The sequence below is a fragment of the Magallana gigas genome, chromosome 8 (genome assembly GCF_963853765.1).
Source record: "Magallana gigas chromosome 8, xbMagGiga1.1, whole genome shotgun sequence".
Lineage (NCBI taxonomy): Eukaryota > Metazoa > Mollusca > Bivalvia > Ostreida > Ostreidae > Magallana > Magallana gigas.
Genome location: NC_088860.1, coordinates 40,303,043 through 40,327,398, shown reverse-complemented (window position 1 = coordinate 40,327,398; position 24,356 = coordinate 40,303,043). Strand labels below are relative to the sequence as shown.

General features: G+C 32.3%; 2 protein-coding genes across 2 annotated transcripts; both read right to left on the bottom strand.

The window, feature by feature from the left end:
* Window positions 1-3,655: 3,655 nt before the first annotated feature.
* LOC117689719 (mucin-22) lies at window positions 3,656-16,437 on the bottom strand. The gene is made up of 13 exons (XM_066069133.1): window positions 16,287-16,437; window positions 13,308-13,482; window positions 11,499-11,513; window positions 11,251-11,354; window positions 11,040-11,104; window positions 9,827-10,137; window positions 8,966-9,028; window positions 8,093-8,446; window positions 7,044-7,598; window positions 6,493-6,846; window positions 5,442-5,999; window positions 4,894-5,247; window positions 3,656-4,476 (listed from the first exon to the last, which is right to left on the bottom strand). The coding sequence occupies exons 1-13, from the start codon at window positions 16,380-16,382 to the stop codon at window positions 4,103-4,105; spliced, it is 3,378 nt and encodes a 1,125-aa protein (XP_065925205.1). The 5' UTR covers window positions 16,383-16,437; the 3' UTR covers window positions 3,656-4,102.
* A 2,180-nt stretch (window positions 16,438-18,617) lies between these two features.
* On the bottom strand, window positions 18,618-23,627 carry LOC117690062 (uncharacterized). Its single transcript, XM_066069962.1, has 5 exons — window positions 23,337-23,627; window positions 19,863-21,860; window positions 19,486-19,723; window positions 19,037-19,261; window positions 18,618-18,874 (listed from the first exon to the last, which is right to left on the bottom strand). The coding sequence occupies exons 2-5, from the start codon at window positions 21,717-21,719 to the stop codon at window positions 18,693-18,695; spliced, it is 2,502 nt and encodes an 833-aa protein (XP_065926034.1). The 5' UTR covers window positions 21,720-21,860; window positions 23,337-23,627; the 3' UTR covers window positions 18,618-18,692.
* Window positions 23,628-24,356: the final 729 nt, after the last annotated feature.

Sequence of the window (24,356 nt, the reverse complement as noted above, 5' to 3'; positions counted from 1 at the left end):
TTAAGCAATTTTTTTCGCCATTTTTCCAAATGTAATATCGTCATTTTTCCTTGATACATTGCCTTTGTAAGTATAGAACGCATGTATTAACATTTCGAATATATATATATATATATATATATATATATATATATATATATATATATATATATATATATATATATATATATATATATATATATATATATACATAAAATATGAAATTATATCATATTATATCATTAAAGGTTGCAAATCCATCCACTAATGCAATTGAAAATGTATGCAAATGTGCATCATTAGAGGTCAAGATAGTACTTATTTCTCATTTTTTTTTCTATATCATTAGAGGTTACGGTTTTTGACCGCTAATGATATAAATCTGAAATTATATCATTAGCGGACGGTAAGGTTGTTCGTTAATGATAAAATTATATCATTAGTGGTCAACATACTGACCACTAATGCAACATTATATCATTAGTGGACGTTGTATCATTAGAGGTTGCTACAGTGCATAAAAAATCATTAATCTATGAGGTTAAAGAAACATATGTACGATAGTGTTCCTTCTCATTTACATGTCGCAGACTTGGAGTTTTTAGTTGAGTTAAATACATTTCCGTGCCATGAAGGTGCATAGGGCCGGTTCTATCCTCGTTTTCCGTGGTTGTAAGAGACCGGTTCTATCCTCGTTTTCCGTGGTTGTAAGAGACCGGTTCTATCCTCGTTTTCCGTGGTTGTAAGAGACCGGTTCTATCCTCGTTTTCCGTGGTTGTAAGAGACCGGTTCTATCCTCGTTTTCCGTGGTTGTAAGAGACCGGTGCTATCCTTGTTTTCCGTGGTTGTAAGATGATGATAGTCATTGACTTCCCTGTATTGAGGACTTCAGTCCAAAAATAGCGCAATTTTTAGTGCGCCGTAAATTGCAGGGGGTTTTTTCCTATGGGAGGCACTGTAGCTCCCAGGTAGTCCAACCGATTGTTTACGCCGGGAGCTGAAGCCCTGATGCTAGTCTCAATACTCAACACAGAACATCAATTGACCAGAGCGGGGTTTGAAGCAGCGCCTTTTCCGTTACTGGCAAAACGCCCATAACCACTGGTCCATGTGCTCCGCTACATGTATTTTGTTTGGTGTCTATGACTGATCCGCAGTGTATATGAAGTAATACACTTTCGTAAATCTCAATAGCAATTTGAAAAATATACGATTCATTAATATTGATAGCTCCCGGATTTATTTCAGGGTTTCGTTCTTGCTAATCAATGGAAAAATTACAATTTTATTATTTATTTTATTAGAGTTTTTTATTATATTGAAAACTTAGAAGGCAGTTCACAATATCTATAGTTATAAATTAAGGCATTCTGAAAACAAACAACAAATTGCCTGCACCAGAATATTTGCTCAAACCTTTGGTATTTCAACACATGGCGTGATGATGTCCCTAAGGTATACTTGAATTTTAACTGATAGGTAATTATTGTGAAATTAATCAAAAACCTCCTTTCAATTTCCAAAAACAGGTCTGATATAGCAAAAATGAGAGTTAGGTGGGGGACAAGCTTTGGTAGGTCAAAAACAGGGATAGTTTGCATCAAAATATATACTTGCAATGAAATGATATTGAATGATTACGTCAAAAGTGAATATATTTAATGTGAGCCTATTTTACATGTATCACTGTCTGCCATATTTCCAAAACAAAGAACAGTTACATCTTTTATTTGAATTTTAAACATTGGAATATAAGGGACAATAAAAATACTTCAGACTTAAAAAAAACATTTACTGATAATTAGTATTTGCAGATCCCATTATTAGCAATCATGCTCGGTAGATATAAAATAACAATAATGTTCGCACAATAACTATTGTTTTTATATTATACATGTAGTATGCACTTATCCATTGACTTTTCTCTTTGATTATCTCTTTTATAAACCTTGCCTCAGGAAAATCGTTCCTATCAATTTGATAGAAGAGCAACCACTTACTTAAAGCCATCGGTTAAGGTCAAGATCTAGTAAATGATTCCAGAGTGTGTTTGTTGTGCTAGAACCATTATGACGTCGTTATTGGTTTGATGAATTTTTTTCCTGTACTTTACAGCATTGAAGTAATTATATAGAATTAAACAGCTTCTTCGCATTCTTTACCAAATCACTAAAAAAGTAATCCAGATACATATGCTGAATTTGACATCATTTTAACGAGATGGTCAAAAACTTGTTTCATACTGTATCTTGAGAGACTGTAGGCATTCTCAAAATATTTCGTTTGACTAAATATTTCATAGAAATTGACTGTTAAAAACATGATTTTTCATTGTGCTTACAAGAAATGTAAGCCACAGTACACCCTATCAAACAAAGCTGTTGCTATGAAGCATCATTGAAAGAATTTAAATTATATCTTGAAATTCATTATTCTGTCGGCATATTTTATTAACTAGATCTTGACCTTAAAAAGTTTTGAAAATACTGATTATGTTGGTACTTATTTTGTACCAAGTTCTGTAAGTACCCATTTCACTTTCATCTCCTGGGAAACTGATTTGTAGTGTCCAAATTGAATAAGTGAGTATTTCTCATGTGGAATATTTAAATATCGAAGGATTTTCACAGTAACTAAATATATACATGTAGGACGCACATATGCTGACGTTTGCTAACAATCGCTAACATTGTTGTGGAACTCTTATCTATATCAGGAATTACCAGAACTACAAGAAATTTGGCGTTACAAGTTTAGTGTTAGTAATCCGGAGGGCGGATAGTACATTTCCAAAGGCGGAGTATCGCTTTGCTGTACTTGAATAAGCTTTACCTATAGAACAGCTATCTTATTTTCTAAAGTTTATAAAAAAGGCATTTTAACAGAAACATCTAATCTGTTAATGCCTTATTACCTTAATATTATTGCAAACCAATTTATCATTGATTTGTGTTACGTAAATACTGATAGTGCATACTGTCAAATTAAAGTCACGATCACTTAAAAATTAAAAGTATTACTTTTATATACTAGGTTTGAACACAATCCTTGGACAACACAAGTATATTAGTGTCTCAATATATTCAAAGTTACTACCTTGCTCTTAATATCATGTATATATTTTCTCTGCTATATTTTTTGATTAATAAAATAACAATTGGAAATATATATATCTTTGTTTACCCTTGTTACGGTTTCCAAGAAGTGGTTTATCTTTGCTCATCTTAAATAAGTCATATAAAAGACCTTCTATAGCGCACTCATTTTTATATGAATGAATAGCTATGACATATATAAAATAATCTTAAACAAAAACTTATAGTAAATAATCACACATAAGGAAAGAAAAACAAACAACAAAAACAAAAATTAATACAAGTTAATGTTATAGATAGATAGATAGATAGATAGATAGATAGATAGATAGATAGATATATATATATATATATATATATATATATATATATATATATATATATATATATCTATCTATCTATCTATCTATCTATCTATCTATCTATCTATATAAATATATATATATATATATAATTGTGTAATTATCTTAAGGGTTAAACAATACCAAATTAAATCTATATCACATATTTACTGACATATATAATGAATTTTAAGAATATTACATTGTAAAAGTAATCTTATAACAATAATAAGTAGAAAGTTTTGTTTAAAAATGCTTTTGTTGATACGACGTGAGTTCTGTAGTTACTTAAGTTGCCATCTGATATGAAACCAAAATGATACAATTTGTAGGTGATTAAAATCAGTCGCCTGATATTTTCATAAAACAAATAAATGAATTGTTTACTTAATTTGTACTACAATAATATTAGTGAAACGGACGTTTAGAATGTCTTCAATACAGATACATTTGCTCGGTGCAATTTTCAACCATCATCATTACACGGTTGAAGATATAGTGTATAATTTTGACAATCAAATGAAATGACAGATTGCGTTGTATACAGTGACTTCACGTACACGTTACACGTACATTGTATATAACACATAAGTACATATGTGTAACTCATAGGATTTCAGCGAAATCACATGTTTGTCTTTTAAATATTCTAACGCTATACAAATAATATATTATAAACATTTTTTTCTATGGTGGCATCTGCTGTTCTAAAAAAGTCAAAGTTATGTTCTCACTCGTAACCGTTCGATCGTTTGATTTAATATAACATGTAAGACTAGAGCCATTCAAGTCTGCTCTGTAAATAAAGACGTCGCTCCAATTAATAAACACAAGTTCCCCACATGTCTCCGTGGAAACATTATACGAATTGACTTCAGCTAAACTATCAATATCATCCCCTGAAACGTTTTGAATCCGCATAGCTATAGTAAAAGCGTAGTCACTGGACCTGTCCTGTGTGGCGTTACACGTTGCGTTAATTCCTGCAAGTGAAACGTTGGCTGTTTCGTTGAACATATACTGTGTTCTGTGTAAGGTGACGGTGGGCTGAATAAGGGGTGCTAAAATTAAAGGAAAACACCGTTTATTTTATATTCGTTTTCTTCAAAACGTATGACTTTAATATGATATTTAAAAATTAAACAATGTATCTTAATATGAAATTAAATGTTAACCGTTACCTTTCCATTCCTGATTTATTCCGAACTTTAATGTATTTAATACTGATTTTAAAGTAAAATTTTCCAGTAAGAGAAGAGTGATGCTTATTTGATTTACTTAAACAGCAAAAGATCTGTTACAATAAACTTTCCCTTTTCCTCACACAGACATTTCATAGTTTTCATGCACATGCGTGGTTTTTTTTTAATAATAGCAATGTGAAGTTGGCATTTCTCTTACATATTCAAACTTACTGTAGTTAATGTTATACTCTTTAACTTTTTTTAGTCAGTAAAAGCACTTTCAATAACACAGACCTATCAGATTCAACTCCGCTGAAGCGTTGAATGTAGAACCCGTAGTCATCTCTACACTACAGGTAAACCTATAAAGTCTCACTGAACAATTTGAAAAGTCATAATTGCTGAAGTTAAACGTTACAACAGCCTCGATCTGAGAACCACTGATGTTAAATGTTGTCATCAGAAGAGGGTCACTGGTAAAATCTAATTTTGTTCCATTGTTACTGATTGTGGCAATTTTAGGATCAATGTTGTCGTTATGTGATTGATATATGTAGATTATGGCCCAATCACCGCTCGTTATATTGATTGTGCACGGGATATACGCCTGCTTGCCGATTTCACCAATTGAATTCTTCATTACAACAACTGAAATTAAATTTTTTGATAATTAACAAATTATTTTTAAACAGCCGTTGAAATGTAAATTTATTGAATTGACTAGTGAAGGCTAAGTCAAATATCATACATGTATGTACTGTATCTTAAGATCGGAAATGTACATAATTATATTACATGTACTTTATCATTTCTTACTCATAGGTATACATATACGAACAAACCTGCATAAGGTGGTGAAAGCACCTGTGTTGTTGTTGTTGTTGTTGTCGACATTTCCGAAGATGCAATGATGGGAGGGTTGTTTGTAGTGGTGCCAAGGGACGATTCAGTGGAAACGTCAACAGATGTTGTCAAGGTAGTGTCAGCATTTATGGAATTGGTAACTGCAGGATTTGCTGTTGAACTAAGCGTTGGATTCTGTTGTTCTAAAAACGTCAGTGTGATACTCTCACTAATAACCGATTTAGAGGTTGTCTCAACAAAACACGTCAAATTCGAACCATTTAAGTCCGACCGGTAGTAAAACGCCTCGCTCCATTGAATGAACACGAGTTCTCCACAGGTCTCAGTGGATATATTATAGGGAGTTACATCCGCAAAACTTATAATATCATCCCCGGATGCGTTTTGTATACGCATACCGATTGTAGAAGCGATATCACTAAATCTGTCTCTGCTGGTGTTACAGGTTGCATTAATAGCTGCTAGTGAAACATTTGCTGTTTGGTTGACCATATATCGTGTCCCGTGTAAAATGACAGTAGGTTGGAAAAGGGGTGCTAAAAATAAAAAAAAGAACATAATTTAAAAATTTGTCCTGGAAATTTGTTGTACTTATTTTACTTATTTTGTGTTTGATATTTAAATAAATTATAATAAGCTGAGCAATGCTTCGAATTATGCAATTATGTTAAAATATATTTAACTACACGTGATAAACAATTAATTAAATACAGAAACCAGATAATCACTTTAATCATTTGCCCATTTGTCTTGCACATTAAGAAAAAAGTGAGTTTTTTCCCAAATCACTGGCTAATCTATATAACGTAGGGCGGCGTGGAAGTGCCAGATGATTTAATAAATAAATCCTATTTGTTCTGATATATAAGTTATTTGTTCGGACGAGTTACGATTTGTTCGGACAAATAAGTTATTTGTTCGGATGAATTTGCTATTTGTTCGGACGTTCATCATTTATTAAAAATAAGAAAGAAGTTTAATATGAACTTTGTCGAGTTCACTCAAGTGTGTTCTTTTTCCTACTCTTACCTATAAGATCGACCTCCGCTGAAGCGTTGAATGTAGAACCCGTAGTCATCTCTACACTGCAGGTAAACTTATAAAGTCTCACTGAACAATTTGAAAAGTCATAATTGCTGAAGTTAAACGTTACAACAGCCTCGATCTGAGAACCACTGATGTTAAATGTTGTCATCAGAAGAGGGTCACTGGTAAAATCTAATTTTGTTCCATTGTTACTGATTGTGGCAATTTTAGGATCAATGTTGTCGTTATGTGATTGATATATGTAGATTATGGCCCAATCACCGCTCGTTATATTGATTGTGCACGGGATATACGCCTGCTTGCCGATTTCACCAATTGAATTCTTCATTACAACAACTGAAATTAAAATTTTTGATATTTTAACAAATTATTTTTAAACAGCCGTTGAAATGTAAATTTAATAGATTGTTGTGTGAAGGCTAAGTCAAAGATCATATCCATACATGTATATGTACTGTTTCTTAAGATCGGAAATATACATAATGAAATTACTTTATCAATTCTTACTCATAGGTATACATATACGAACAAACCTGCATAAGGTGGTGAAAGCACCTGTGTTGTTGTTGTTGTTGTTGTCGACATTTCCGAAGATGCAATGATGGGAGGGTTTGTAGTGGTGCCAAGGGACGATTCAGTGGAAATGTCAACAGATGTTGTCAAGGTAGTTTCAGCATTTATGGAATTGGTAACTGCAGGATTTGCTGTTGAACTAAGCGTTGGATTCTGTTGTTCTAAAAACGTCAATGTGATACTCTCACTAATAACCGATTTAGAGGTTGTCTCAACAAAACAGGTTAATTTCGATCCATTTAAGTCCGACCGGTACAAAAACACCTCGCTCCATTGAATGAACACGAGTTCTCCACAGGTCTCAGTGAATATATTATAGGGAGTTACATCCGCAAAACTTATAATATCATCCCCGGATGCGTTTTGTATACGCATACCGATTGTAGAAGCGATATCACTATATCTGTCTCTGCTGGTGTTACAGGTTGCATTAATAGCTGCTAGTGAAACATTTGCTGTTTGGTTGACCATATATCGTGTCCCGTGTAAAATGACAGTAGGTTGGAAAAGGGGTGCTAAAAGCCAGAAAAGAACATCATAATTTATAAAGTTTGCCCGGAATGTTTTTGTACTTATGTACTTATTTTGCCTTTGATATTTTCATAAATTATAATTAGCTGAACAATTCTTCGAATTATGCAATTAGGTTAAAATATATTCAACCACACTTGATTACCAATTGATCAAATAAAAAAACCAGATAATTACTTTAATCATTTGCCCATTTGTCTTGAACATTAAGTAAACGTATTTTTTCTCTCTAAGTCACTGGCGAATCTATATAAAGCACAGCGGCGTGAAAGGGCCAAATGAACTCATAAATAAATCCTATTTGTTCGGATGAATAAGTTATTTGTTCGCATGAGTTACGATTTGTTCGGACAAATAAGTTATTTGTTCGGATGAATTTGCTATTTGTTCGGACGTTCATCATTTATTAAAAATAAGAAAGAAGTTTAATAGGAATTTTGTCGAGTTCACTCAAGTGTGTTCTTTTTCCTACTCTTACCTATAAGATCGACCTCCGCTGAAGCGTTGAATGTAGAACCCGTAGTCATTTCTACACTGCAGGTAAACTTATAAAGTCTCACTGAACAATTTGAAAAGTCATAATTGCTGAAGTTAAACGTTACAACAGCCTCGATCTGAGAACCACTCATATTGAATGTTGGCATCAGAAGAGGGTCACTGGTAAAAATTGTTATTGTTCCATTTTTGGTGATAGTTGCAATTTTAGGTTCAATACTGTCGTTGTGGGTTTGGTAAATGTAGATCATGACCCAGTCTCCACTCGTAATGTTAATTGTGCATGGGATATACGCCTGCTTGCCGATCTCACCAATTGAATTCATCATGTCAACAACTGAAACAATATTGATATTCATCTCAGCGTTCAATACTTAATTATAAATCGATTTCAATGTTTAACCGTATGATATATCTATACACTTAGAGTTAAAGCCCTTTTATATATTCATTGTTATAGATGCGTACGACAAAAAATAAGAGAAGATACTTTTGCATTTGAGAATACGGTGATAGACATTTCATAAAAACAAACATCATACGAGATTGGTTAAATAAGTTTCAAATTTCATAAAATCAAGCACTGATAATTCTGTTTGAAACGCTTGTTATTGTAAACATATGCTCAAATGCTGTGATTATGTTTCACATATAAAATTAAAAAAAAAAGTTGCAGGACTACCCTGCAAATATAAAGAAAAAACGAACGTAAATATGGTCAAATATTTTTAGGTCAATAAACTTTGAACATTACAGTTAAAAAGTTCATTTTATTTTTGTGAAGCAAAACGAGAATTTTGTTTTCTCTCCAGAATAAATAACATGCAATGCATTGAAAACAAATATCCAGACAAACCTGCAAAAGGTTCGACAGGCATTGATGTTGCTGCTGTTATTCCCGCTGTAGTTGTATCGTTATCTAAATGAGATGAAGTTATAAATGTTGTAGTTATTGAAGAATGAGGAATGGTGATATCAGAAACAGTTTCCGTTGAAACTTGAGGAGAAGTGGTGGTGGTTTCAGCTGTAGTTGTTGTAGTTAGTATACCAGTGGTGGTGGTTTCAGGAGGAGCTGTGGTTGTTGTAGTAGATGTATCAGTGATAGTGGTTTCAGGAGGAGCTGTGGTTGTTGTAGTAGATGCATCAGTGGTAGTGGTTTCAGGAGGAGCTGTGGTTGTTGTAGTAGATGTATCAGTGGTAGTGGTTTCAGGAGGAGCTGAGGTTGTTGTAGAAGATGTATCAGTGGTAGTGGTTTCAGGAGGAGCTGTGGTTGTTGTAGAAGATGTATCAGTGGCAGTAGATTCAGGAGGAGCTGTGGTTGTTGTAGTAGATGTATCAGTGATAGTGGTTTCAGGAGGAGCTGAGGTTGTTGTAGTTGGCGTACCAGTGGTGGTGGTCTCAGCTGTGGTTGTTGTAGCTGGTGTATGAGTGGTGGTTGTGGTTTGAGTGTGAGCTGTGGTTGTTGTAGTTGATGTATCAATGGTGGTGGTTTCGGGAAGAACTGTAGTTGTTGTATAAATGGTTGTGGTGTCAGATGTAGCTATGGTTGTTGTCGTTGGTGTAACAGTGGTGGTAGTTTCAGGAGGAACTGTTGATGTTGTCTCGGGTAGAATCGTTTTGACTTCTAATAGATAAGTTTTTTTGCAGTTTATTTGTAAACCAAAAAAAAATTTCTTTTAGTTTCTTTTAGCTTTGCAAATCAACAAAGGACACTTACCGGTTGTAGTTGAGTTGTCTGTATTGCTGCTTATCGTGGGTAATACTGTCGAAATTGTTCCCTCAGTTGTTGATGACAACAAAGAAGTCTGGAATCGAGAATCTGAGGTAGCAGACTGATAATCAGTTTCACCCGTTTGTAACAGCGATACAGTCAAAGAATTTACATCAACTGTGATGCTGAATTTGGAGGAAAACGTCTTTGTAAGATTTGTTTTCAAATTAATGATTATTTCTGCTTTAACTTCATCCGGTTGCACTGTCACTTTAGCAGAGTAATACATTGTAAACTCCACGATAATACTACCATTCCTATAAGATAAATAAGCAATAATAAAAAATGGATGATGGGTTTTAAGTTTTTCTGTTTTTGAATGATAGTCAAGCATATCATCACTATTATCAAATATTTTTAAGCCGTCGTTTAAAGGGATTTTAAATGTACAATTAAGAATGAACTATCAATATGAAACTCGATTACGACAATTGTTTAAATTTTATATCATTGTGGATGAAAACACGTGATGTTTTCCAAATTTTATGTTTAATTTTTGACTTACAAATACAATTTTGAAATTCGTGAAAAAAGTATGTGTCGGAAGTACAAACTTATTACTTAAAGATCTGAAAATGTTTTTGTGCTACGCTCTTAGACATTAATATTGCAAAAGATCATAGGCACGAACAAACCTAAAGTTAATTTTATTAGGTTTTTACGCAGTTTAGTGGTTTCTCCTCTTAAATGATGTGAACGCAAAATATTCAAAAAACTTAACTGGATTTGCAATCATTTGTCAATATAAAAGAATTGCCAACTTTGATAATCGGATAATTTATACTATATACTTTTACAAGGATAGTTTTTATAAATATATAGAGTTTGATTAAACAATGTTTGACAGCAGCCAGTGTTTACGTATTAATTTAACGGAAATCGATTCTAAAATACTCTTTTCTTTTTATTAACTCTGTGCGGTTAACTTAATTTTCCCCTTTTTGCATTATAGACATTATAAAACTGAGACATGTTTTTATCTTTATTAATGTAAGATATTCTATCGATTCCTTTTATAGTTTACTGGATCATTCTTTTACTCTATAAATATGCATTAAAAAGTTAATGGTTTTCATCATATTTTAAATTCAACATAAAATGTACATATGGTTCTTCAAAGTAAAATTGTCCTTTCCATGATTTAGATTAATAAACCTACTTTATCTGGGTGACTAAACAACCGCTGTAACTGTCTTTGAATTTGTTAGCTTGTGTTTGCTCCATCTGCGAGATATATAAAGATCATTTTCAGTATGCACAAAATAATGAATAAAGAAGAGTAGAACTTTTAAAATTTTTTGGTTTCATTACAAAATTATGACTTTTACTTTATTTCATATTGAACAGAACGTCGCGTTAAGAGAATATACCAATTGACAGAAGTCTTGCTGAAAATCAATAGATGTTTGTGTTGTTAAATCTCCTAGACCATCATTATAAGTTCCTTGAAAAGTAATGGAGCCATCGGCTTTATCTGAATATAAAAAAAGTTACATTGAACTTATTTATTCATAACAGTTTTTTCTGATTTGTTTATTATATACCATTAACCTTAACAATTAAATTTTGTATTGAACTAGGGCGTATTTTATAACTTAAGTCAAGCTAAAATACTTACAATATTTGTATTGATCTGAAACGAAAGGAATTCTAGTTAAGCCATTTATAACTAAAAGTATTGAAATGCTTATGAAATTTCATCGTATAATGCTTGAAGTTGATTTTAGGATTTTGATTGTACATGTAGCATCGAATTAAAACATAAATTTATGAAAACAAAATAGTTTTTGAGATACTTTTTTCCATAAAAAGTGATCATTTTCATACCAGTTGAAATCAATAATGAAAATAACACTTGTCCATCAATTTTACATGAAAAAATATGATGTAATGTAAAGAAAAGTTCCTCAACTTTATCCTTAGAATTGCATTGCCAATGCAAACTATAACTGATTTTTTTTTATATTGGTGATCATTATAATTTGTTGCTGATATACTCGTATGGATTACATTGCATGCCCTCACAGTTATTTAAAATTGTTTTGGGTCGCTAAACGAGTTATGACTTAAAAGAATAAAATACAGAAAACATGACGTTTCTTTAAAAGATATTGCATGTCACTTCACCGCCGTAATATTCTTTAAGAATAAAAAGACTTTTGAAAAGAACAAAATTCCTTCCATGCTCTGTCAGATATATTTCATTTAAAACGTAATGACGGGTACCGAAATCCTTATCGTTTAAGTGACTTGCATTTATGTAAAGCTTGATAAGATTAAATCAATAATTTTCCCTGCTCCATTGTGAATCCGAAAAATGTTATCTAGGAAATAATATCTTTTTCATTCAAAATAACGACGAATCGGGATAACATTAAATTGGAAAGAAGCTAATTGTTTCTAATGCGATAGCCTTTATCCCGTTCAGTCGACCGGTAAATATAGGACATTGGAGAAAATGGGGCCACACCAAAATCTTTAAAATATAAATGGAGTATCTAATATAATCAGTCCATGAGTTTTGGTGAAAGTCTCAATTTAGATGATTAAATGATCATAAACTGATGCGAATCAGTTGTTTTCAATTTCATAGTTAATGAACCATGCATATTCCACATGACATTAAGACTTAGTAAAATAATAAAACGAATCAGCGAAATGGACATCATACACGTATAAAACCTAAATGTATATGTGCATGCTTTTATAAATTTTTTGGACGTTTATTCACGGAAGAAGAATCTTAAGTTTGGTATATTCTTATCATATGATTAGAAGCATATACTGTAGATTCCTAATTAAACGCAAGGAATTAATTTCCGTGCAAAATCGCGAGTAGCAACTCTCGCGGATTTTAAAATCTCGCTTTGATTTTTCAGGCAGTTTTGAACTATAGGAAATTATAATTTAAAAAATCCTGATCGCGATTTTATATTCTCGCGATTTGATACAAAAACACCGGAATCGCGGAATCAAGTACTCGCGTAATATAATGAATTTACAGTACATTGTACAAGGTTAATAAATTTCGCCTTTTAAGAAATTATTATAGAATATTCGATAAGTGCAAGTAATGAGATATGGATATGTATTGATGACGACATCGTCCCAAAATTGAATTTGAGCATTGATATGAAAATGCAAATAAATTCGTGCCTTTTTTAAAGAAGAATTGCAGTGATATGGTTCGTAAAATGTATGCTCAATTATAAAACGTTCAATAACCGGATTTAACATAGTCAAAATCAACAAATAATTATCTTTCGCCTTACCCATCAGTATATCATATTTTTCTAAAGTAAAGATCATTTATCTGTATTATGACAGTAAATATAATGCCCACTGCAATGCTATTATGTAAAAATATTGAGGGGTGAATACTGCATTGAAGTAAAGTAAATTATCCAATCTTGTTAATTATGCCAACCTTTTTCGACAAAATAAAGAATAAGAGGAACACATGAAGCTCCCAACAGAAGTAGGACAAGGACAATCCCAACCAAAGTTGTCGTGACACAGGTTTTTCTGCTTCTAGAATTTCCTCGTGTTGTTGTTCTCCTAGGCGAGTAGGTTGATGAAATACTTGAATCAACATCGACATTCTGTAATATATATAGTAGCATTTTATCGATTTATCACAGAAAAAACGATGACACTCTCTACACTTCACACTGATTTTAGGGGATGTTAGGGTACAAATGTAGTAGCATGTACTGCAATTTATTTGATGTAAAATATGTACAAAAACTGTGGTTTTATTAATATTCAAGGGTATCAATTTTCGTGGATAAAGTGGAAATCGCAGTTTCAAGGATACGTAAATTCGTAGCCAATGACCCTATCAATACAAAATATTAGTAGAAATTACAGTTCAATAAATATTTAATTTCAAGGATAAACTTAACAACTAAATCAACAAAAATTGGTATTTAACGAATATTGATGAAACCATAGTATAGTATTTGTCATTACGTTTGATTAACATATAATTATTATGAAAATTTTAATAAGTCCAAGATGAATTAAGTATTTGCTAGTTTTGTACATTTTACCAACCTCAGTAAGGAAATAATTTTTGCACTTAGAAATAATTTTCTTTTCGTATGTTTTTGACATTATTTCATTGGATCTAACGAAACTTATGTAGAATTAACGAATATAATTTCTTATATTATTTTAAAGAAAGAAAACAAAACAAAAATAACGCGCCACTTTTTTAGAATATAGGATATAATCTGTCAAAGCTTATAGTATTCTTATTAGTTTTGAGTGATCCATCCTTTTTTGCATGTTTCAATTTAATGTAAAGCATACTTAATAATTGAATTTGAAAATCTAAAAAATTCCGGAAAGGTAGACAAGCACAAAACACTGGAGGAAGCTATGCCTTCTGGAAAGGTCTAAACGGCCTATCTTCATAATTAGGTCACCTTGATGTTTTTTCCCGTCCTGTCTAGGTTGGTTGATTGAATGGCAGAGTTTCAATGTAGAAAACACATACAAAAACAATTTTTCTTTTAAAAGACGAGGGTCACGAAATATAAAATTTGAAACGCGTTTACCGGTCTGTGAGCATAGCATAGATAACCCCCGGCAAAGATCTTTCATTAAATTACCAATATAATTCAATTATCCATTTACATTGTGTATTCAACTATTTAGATAATATGTACATGTATTTGTATATGTTTGCACAAAGAAACGATTTTATTCGCTTTTTTCTTCGCTTCGACTGGTGAACGAGAATTTAGAATTCAAGGCAAAAAGAGTACCAAGCAACAAACAATATATAGAGCTCATACTTTGTCGTAACGTGTATTGCAACAACGCTCAAGCCATGGTTTTACTTACAAATCTAGAGCTAGCATATTAATCTGTACGAAATAGAGAATTAGATTTGACAATTTTGAGCTTAAATCCTATCTTTATCTCTTTGATTTCCAAACATTTATAAAAAGTCAGACCAAATAGCTCCATATGCAATTCAAAAATGACCTTTATTTTTTCAAATGAAAAATCTATTTTTACACGTATCCTGTTTACATAATTCGTAGTTCAACAGTCGTACATGTATTAATTACAAAATCCAGTGACTGACTTGAAATGGCATTTAAATTTCAATTTGTTTGCTTTTGTGAATGAAACGATTAAACTTATACAATTTCGCACAGATTCAACAAACGTTTAAACAAATTGTATTTGTTGAATGATAGACGACATGGGGCGCGAGAACAGTTTAAGGCTTTTAACAACTCATTTCTCAATATCCGAATATTCCACAGCTTGAGTTTCTTTTTTTTTTGTTTAAAATTGTAAACGATATAGAAGAATTTTCTTCCGGATTCCAAAATAACAATGTAAACTATCCCAGACAAAGGCGTCAACGCCTTTCCTTCTGTTGAACGCTCTTCTTTGTTCATCACGGTTCAGAATTTCTTTTGAAAATGAAATGTTATATAGCTAATTTTCGTGCGAACATTTCTTAGGAGACTTAAAATTACTTAAAGTAACATGGTATTTGAAGGGAACAAGTAGGTCTTCTAGGGTTCAATTCAATGAAAATTCAAATATTTTTATTGATGTATTGAAGATTTAGATACATGTAGGTCGCTAGGTAATATCAAAAGGTGGTAACATATTACTAGCGAGAGGCCAACGTTTACAACTTCCGCCCATGTAACAGTTACTACATCTAACTGATTTTGTTTTCAAATCATAATTACAGTGTAAATGCCTATTTATATTGTGTTTTTATCAAGATTTTTACTTCCGATAATTTTTTTCAATTTATTATGTGAAAGGCAACAATTTCTGTTTTAAAAAAAAAGAAAAACTGATTTCTTTGTGGTTCACATGTGTGTTCTTATTTTTCTCTTTTCAAAATTAAGTTTTACCTACAATACATACATCATTTGAATAATACTAACAAATAACGAATTTATATTTTTTTTTTAGTTATCAACAAAATACATTGAAAATAATATTCTTTTTTGATATATCGATCGTAATTTAGGAATATCCAAATAAGATAAATTTAGTAAAAATCGATTGGTATATCCGTTTGGCCATTGAATCACTGTATGCAACTTTTATGTCAGAATTAACCATAAGATCTTTTCAGAAAGTTTAGTTAGTTACGTGGCTCTTGACTGATACTGGCCGAATGATACATGTAGGTTTACAAAATTAAATTTAGTTTCATTCACAAAATAGATATTCGAAACAGTGACCATATTAAACTTCATTTTCTCTGTTTTGTTTCCCGTTTAGGACCAATTTATCTCTTGCATAATATGACATAGTGCATGTATGTCTGTCCTTCTATTAACTTAACCGTTACATGGTATTCTTTGACCCCCCCCCCCCAATGTTTTGTATCTTATCTATCTACTAAATACGTACTTACCCTCTCCCCATTCAATATTTTCATCCAGATAACCGAGGTATTATATCTTAGTGGGATTTGGTTCCAATTGTATCCACCATTCCAGTTGTTCGACATCCTCACAAATTTCTGTTTGCTAGTGACTGCACAGCTCAGATAGTTGGATAGTTCAGATGACGCTTCGCCTGAATAGGCACACGTTCATTAAATCAACTCTAGCCGTCGACGCACATGTTATGTAAGTTTGAATGCAAAGAAATTAGATAGAGTAATTATGATCCGATACAAGCATTTAAATAATACTGCATGTGGTAAATTTAGACATCTTTTATCCTTTTATATGATATCTTGACAGCTTCAAAGGTATTTAATGTGTACATTTAATGGAAGAATGGAAGCTATACACATTTTCGAAAAAAAAGATGACAAAAGAACCAAAAAACAACAACATTCTTTTCGGCTTTTAAATAAATGAAAATTCATGTAGTTAGATTACATAACATTGGATATTTAGAAGCACAATGTCAGCAATTAAGGAGGACCGAAGGGAACTAAATGACAACTCCCTTTTTAATTTCTTAAATTTTACTTAAAAATATCAAACTTATTTCGACTAAAATAATTATACTTTTCAATGGTTGATGAAGAGTTCTGCACCTATAACACATATTTCTTTTATGTTTAAGACTCTTTAAACGTTCAATAAAATAGTTAACCTCTTCGTGATTTTGAAAAAAAATCCTTACAAATTAAGAGTTTCACTTGATAGGGTGTTTAAAAACAGCTGATAGGAAGAAAAAGTGGGTTATACTATAGGTTTACATGTACTAGACAATGGAAAAAGTTGCCTGTACGGTTATTCTTAAGAAAAAATGGATAGAAAAAGCCTTGTTTTCTTAAAATAATGCATATTATTCACCGTAATTGATTTTTACAGGTAAAATCTTTATTACATTGTAAAGGTAAAGTGCCAAGAAGTATAAATCTGAACCATACCTTCGTCAAAAAATTACAACTACTGTAATGACACAGATTACGGTATACCAAGAGCACCGCTTTTGTTTACTTATCAGATATCATTATATGATGATATTTCATGTCGCGTATATAATGTTTTGATTCTGTTGATGATGCCCAACCTGAAAAAAAAAGAGTAAATGTGAATTTTTCTTCCGGTTAGTTTCATTAAAGAGAACCATATTCGATAAGGTCCACATCCCCCCCCCCCCTTTTTTCAAAAATTTAAAAAAAAAGTAATATCATATTTTTAATCCCTTTGTCAGCTCCAAGGGCGAAAACAGATCTCGCGGGGTTGTAATAGATCTGCACATGCATTACTCCCATTTCAAAAGTCGTCTATTTTTCCTTCTGTGGTGTTAAAGTCCTACTTGGCAAACTGTGTTACCATGAATTTGCAATATATTTATTAATGAAAATATATTTTAGGTTTAATCTAGCCGAGTTCAAAGCAATGATGATAAAACTACTTAAACTATTCAAAATATGACTGATTCAATTTTAAATGCGCTGCTGCATGTATTACGGGGCGCTCTCTCCCGTATAGGACTAACACTTGGCAAACCTTGAGCTTATTCTCTTGTTGTTAAACCCAGCCTCATAAAACCTCCAACAAGCCAACACGCGTTTTAGTTTTCAGACTTTTATATAGACTTGACATGAAATATACTTTTACGTGAGTTTGGTATGTATCAGCACCGAAGGTCTGATTCCAACTGACTATCACTTACAATTCAGAATAATATATAATGAACAATGGAACAACACAATGAAGGATTAACATAATAAGTACAGATGTAAGTAAATCAATTATCAAACAGCTATTGAGTAACTCGGGACATTTTGGCAGCATGTACAAAAAAGGATTAATAAGATGAAAGAAGCTTAAGTGTCAATAAACATAAACAGAAGTCAATTAAAAGATTATGTGCTTCAGGTGGGATTAATGCTGCACGGAATTTATAACGTTTATAAAACAGTTGTCGAAATAGATGAAAAGTTTTTGTAGCAATTAACACAAAGTTCGAAAAAAGTTAATTTACACAATAATTAAAAATAGTCCGAAAGATTGAATGTCACACCGTGACACATGTATTGATCACCATTTTTGTTTAAAAGGCATCTGTTAAAAACACCTTTCTACGTTATTTTCATAGGTAAATTGTTGTCAGATAAATCTACCAGATGCAAAACCTTGATCAAATTGATCTGATTTCAATTTTCTGTAATTTGATGCACTTTATATTTAAAAAAAAACTCCGTCAGGCCAGCATTTTTTTATTTTTAGATTTACGAAATATTTCTAAAAAAGTTTCGGTAGGAGGAGGAAAAAAAAATAAAAATAAAAGATTGAAAAATCTCTGTCGGGAAAAAAAATAAAAATAAAACAGATTTGTTTCGGTTATTTTTTTATTTTGTTTTTTGCTTTTTTAAACAATTTCTGGTCACAACTGGGTGGCCCATTTGCAAACAGGTTTTGCAAATGGGTCTTACAATCCCATGCTTCCTCTTTAAGGATTCTATTTCTGGGGTTGAGGTTGGCTCAATATCCCCACAATGGAAGCATATTCCATCAAATAGCTGTGTTTTTCCTGCAAAAGATTGTCAATTTTAAAACCACAACTTTTAATGCACATGATGCATGTTTCTTATAATATCTAGCTTGGTTTTCAAAAGTTGTTGTTTGTCACTGGATTTTAGTAATGATTAACAGTGTTCATTTTCAAATAATTTCAAAAAGATACATTTTATACCTGCATAGTATGTTGTCTCTATTGGCGCCTGGCAATTAATCCCTTCTCGCACTACAATCTTATCCTTAAATTCTCCACCAGGGAACAGCGGACTTCCACAGATGTACAGTAGTTCTTCCTGAAATCTAATAAGAGCCCTCTCCTCAGCAGCGCTAAGCTTTCTGGAGGAATATACAACTCTACGCTTGCCACACTCGCAACAAACAACAAAATCTCTGACTTTGGCTACAAAAAAATAAAAATACTTAAAGAATATGTCTTAATCAAATACCTCTGCTTATAACTTAATAATTATAATTGCATGCACATCAATAAAGAAATAATTTACATAAATCAATTTCTTAATCTCCTTGACAGTTCAATGCAAAAGTTAACATAAAAGTTTAATATCTGCGTTTTAGATAATTTTATTTTTGTAAATTTTTTTTTTGATAATGTCAAATACTCACTCGCAACCAAGAGATTTTTCAGTTGTTTGTCTCGCTCAGTTGTTGTCACCTTTTCCTGCAGACTAGGACTATCTTTATCTGTAGTCGGTGTACCATATGTCTCTTCAAAAGACTTAAACACACCATCTTCTTTCAAGACAGGATCAGGTATGAAATGGAGATCTTTCAGCATCTCCTGGGAAAGGCGTGGGGGGTTCAAAGTGCAGTATGCACAGTCAGCTTCTGTACACTTCTTAATCTGTAAATATACAAAAGATGTCTCAATTTGGTACAGTTACAAATGAAAATGAAACTTTTGAAAACAATGCTTAGCAAACTGTAACAGAATTGTTAAAACTCATTTAATAAACACAAATCACTTGTATGAAATATGATACCTGGTAGCTGTAGTGCCTTGATTGTGCATGTTTCGCTAGGAATGCATCTATCTTTTCTGATTTCAACATCCTCAAATTGGAGACGTGTTCAGGTTTCACTTCATCATCAATCAGAAGAAAGATGTTGTAGAGATCAACCATCATGTCTTCCTGTGCAGCATCATGAACGACAACACTTTCCCCCTTCCATTTCAGCCTGGAGAATCTTTCTTTCAAAATTTCAATTGGTACTGACATAGCTTCCTTGTATTCCTTCTTTAAACATGCAATTTTAGTTGCAGCATTTCTTAGTTTTGACAAAGAGGTAAATGATTTTGTCTGCATTTCAAGTCCAGGAATCATTCGTCCACGCTGAAGAGCAACATTTTGCAGAGCTATATTTAGAGTAGACATGCATCGCTCAGCTGGATTGTAGTAACTTGCTGATGGAGCTGTTCTGATGCAAGCAAAAAAGTCCAAGTCCAATGCAATAAATTCAAGAAGACAACACAACTGCACAGATCTGTACGTGGTTCTATGATCAGGACCGCCATCAGTTATTCTCAATAGAATAGGTTTTTCCATGTCAACATCATTGTGTGAAAAATACTTTCGCACTATGGAAATTGTTTCAGTGCTGTGTCTCAAAGGAGATGATGGTTCGAACACCATTTCTTTTACAGTAACATGTACTGTTCCATTGTAAAAGCTGTCTTTGGAATTTTCTGGAACATCAACAACAAAACAAACACTTGGAACAATTCCAGCCACATGGAAATCATGATCAAGGGCCAAGTTTTGCCTAGGATCTGAAACTAGTCCTCCATGATGTGCTCTGACACCAGTTGACACTGCTTGCCCTGGTTCACCAATTGGAACAATAGCTTTGTCATCCAGGCTCTGTAAAACAACATGGTCTCTCCATTTGCAGGCAAAATCTTTTAATAAGTAAAACTGATGTTTTCCATAAGGTAGGTCAGCATGCTGGACTCTCAGAAGTCTTTGTTGAACCGCAAACTTTACGTTGAATTTTCCTGTATAATTTTGGGCAGAATTGTGCATCGGATTTGAAGGACAGAAGTTTAATCTAATCCAAGAAGTCGAAGGTGCTGGGGTTCCTTCAGGTAAGCGTTTGATAATCTGGTTTCGCAAGTCTTCTACAGACATAGCAAAGGGCATATACTGGGTGTCTGTATGCCTCCTGTCATGAACCACCGACTTTTCATCCAAGAATTTCCCTAGTTCACTCCAGAATGGCTCAAGTCTGGGATCACAAGTCTTTCCATTATTCTTACGAAGATCAAAGATCAACTCTGTGTCGTCTAGTTCCAGTAAAATTTTACTAGTACGCAGGTCAATTTGTGCCGTTTGCTTATTTTCAGATGTGTACTCATAGTCTGTAAGAAATTGATACATGTTTCTCAAAATTGATTTACTTCCCCCTGAATGCTTATGGTATTTGAGAATAAAGTCTTTCTGCATTTGTCTTGTAGCATATTTAGGTATACTTTCTCTTATTTTGTGCACAATCCCAATTTCCATAGATGTCGACTGCTGAGTGTCCTCTTCATTTACTTTCCACACTAAATTCACATTTCCCAGATAGTTACCATATCTGTAGGTAAACAATGAAATGTCAAAAGATAAGTACAAGTTATCATACCACTTCCTTTGCTCAGTTTTGTCCTCTGGTTCGAAGTCGATCAAGTCTTCTGCCGTGTAAGTTGCAACATTCTTCAAAAAATCATCAAGTTTCTTGTATTCATCCTTCACATCCTTCACCTTTCCAACTTTTTTGAGACTCCAGTTGTCTTTAAAACTTCTCACAGGCTCTGATTTTCTTAGATTCTGTGCAGTTCTCTCCTTCATTCCAGACATATATGACAAGTATTTCTGCAGGCCTGTTACAAGATCCTTGACAGCTGTGTAGAATGATGCAAAATCCTTGCATAAGATCCATGGAATAAGCAGAAGCTCTGCAAGGTTTTCTGTCTTTTCCTTTAGTTCAGAGGTCACCAACTGTAAAATATATTTTACGAAATTTTTAATGTAAAGTTTAATCATCATTTTATTATAGTCAATGAATTTTTTCTGTCTTTTTTCACATTTCAATAGTCATTGCATTTTCATTTAAAAAAGAACCAATACACATTTATTTGAGTTTTTTTCTCTATCATTACACTGTACACATTCATAAACGCAAACAAACTTTTAATAATATTTTAAATGAAGTATCATTGTTATACTAATAATACAATAATATGGATTATAATTACAGTATCATGAATTATAGAATAACATGTGGATGGACTATGCATATGAGGCGCCGTTTTAATATTTTTGAGGTATTTTCTGATATCAAAAAATAAATATTTGATATCAATAATTCGAATTTTTGATATCAAAAAATAATTTTTGATATCAAAAATTAATTCTTGATATCAAAAAATATATTTTGTGATATCAGAAAATCATTTTTTGATATCACAAATTCGAATTCTTGATATCAAAAAATGATTTTCTGATATCACAAAATAGATTTTTTGATATCAAGAATTCAAGTTGATTTTTTGATATCAAAAAATTGAATTCTTGATATCACAAAATCATTTTTTGATATCAAAAAATTGAATTCTTGATATCACAAAATCATTTTTTGATATCAAAAAATCATTTACATTTTCTGATATCAGAAAATCTATTTTTTGATATCAGAAAATAAGACTTACATAAAATTACTATCAACTTAATGAATGCTCCCTGTAATGCAACTTTTGTAATTTGTAAGAAAATGTGTTTCAAGCCTGTAGATGTCTCTTAAGAATGATAATGAATGCCTTATTTTAAACCTGGTTTCATTCTGGCAAGTTTTGCCACATATACAATGATCAACACTGCTTTCTTTGCGATTTGCTGTGAATATTGAAAAATGATGGCCTCGCATAATATAAAGAGTTATACAGGCGTCCAGTTAGCGCTTTCAATACATAAGACCAGAATTATCAAGAACACTTATTAAATTTTACATAAAAATTAATAAAAGACAACAAATATTTAAATGCAAATCTGGCTCTGTAGTTCGGCAATTTAATTTTGGGTCAAGGGAGTATTCATTAAATAGGTGAAATTTATTCGCCATTTTCTTTGAATTTCTGATATCAGAAAATATAATTCTTGATATCAAATAATCAGTTTTAATTTCTGATATCAAAAAATCATTTTCTGATATCAAAAAATCGAATTTCTGATATCAGAAAATGATTTTTTGATATCAGAAAATCGATTTTTTGATATCAGAAAATGGATCGTAATTTCTGATATCAAGAATTCGAATTTCTGATATCAAAAAATCATTTCCTGATATCAGAAATTCGAATTCTTGATATCAAAAAATCATTTTCTGATATCAGAAAATACCTCAAAAATATTAAAACGGCGCCCCATATATGCAAGCTTACTTTAATTAAGTCATATATCCTCAAAACTTTTACGTACCTGTGGAGCTTTTTAATGTTGTTTCTTTATGTTTCTGTATCCAGTAAGTTCCTTAAACATGGCAGGGATGTTAACACTACGATCCTTCAGTTTGTCAATGAATGGGTCTAAAAACCACATGGTGTTTGTTATTGTGTTAACAACATCCCTGCCAATGTTTTCTATTTGGTGAGAAGAGAATCCAACTTTTCTTTTCTTTAATGACTCAATGACATTATTAAACAGTCTGTTTTTTTTCCGTGTTTTCCTCCCTGTTTTAATAAATGAACAATCAACATAAAACATGTACATTTTCTACTTTCGGTTTAAAGGGAAAATAAAAATAAACAGCTCGTACATAAATCCATTCTCTTACGATCAATGTACCGGTACTACATACATTCGACCATACGTGCTTGTTTTTTATAAGCACGTTACATTAATACAATTTAATTTATCGATCAAAGTTTTATGCATATATTGCGATTTTAATTAACCAAGTACTAAATGAAAATGATTAAATAACGTACCTTAGAGGAGGGTATTTGTCATAGCGTCTCCTTGCATCCATCAAGATTTGGAAAGCATTAACAGGATTTTTTGCATCTGATCTCTCATTCCCTTTCTTTACTAAATTCACGATGATGCTTTTGAAGTTGAATTGTTTTAAAACCTCTATTGGCGTGTTTAAGGATGTTTGAAATGTGGCAGAGTCCTCTGTTAGTCCGCTGACAACGTGATCTATCATCATGCAGTCAATTGAATCTGTGTCCAGGACAGTACTAATCAAGTTGCCAACTGTATCCTCTTCCTTAGCTTCACGAATTGTGTTAAATGTGTATTTGTTTTCGATGCATCGAAAGTTTAACTTAAAAAATGATTGCACATGTCCAGTGCTGGCAGCAGCCATTTTGACCTTTTGGTACACATAAAAATGTTACGTAATTATTGATGCTGCTTTTGATCGGAGGAACTCGGACCTTTTCCTTCACAACGTTTTTAATGATCGGAAACACCTCGGTCCAGTTTCTTAAACGTGAT

Coding starts and splice junctions, on each gene's coding strand:
- LOC117689719 (XM_066069133.1), bottom strand. CDS start 16,382: ATGTCGAACAACTGGAATGGTGGATACAATTGGAACCAAATCCCACTA. Junction 8,447..8,965: donor GCCTGTCGAACCTTTTGCAG/GTTTGTCTGGAT, acceptor ATATTGTTTCAG/TTGTTGACATGATGAATTCA. Junction 4,477..4,893: donor AGCGGAGTTGAATCTGATAG/GTCTGTGTTATT, acceptor CTTTAATTTTAG/CACCCCTTATTCAGCCCACC.
- LOC117690062 (XM_066069962.1), bottom strand. CDS start 21,719: ATGTCTGGAATGAAGGAGAGAACTGCACAGAATCTAAGAAAATCAGAG. Junction 19,724..19,862: donor CAAGGCACTACAGCTACCAG/GTATCATATTTC, acceptor GTATATTTACAG/ATTAAGAAGTGTACAGAAGC. Junction 19,262..19,485: donor GAAAAATCTCTTGGTTGCGA/GTGAGTATTTGA, acceptor ATTTTTTTGTAG/CCAAAGTCAGAGATTTTGTT.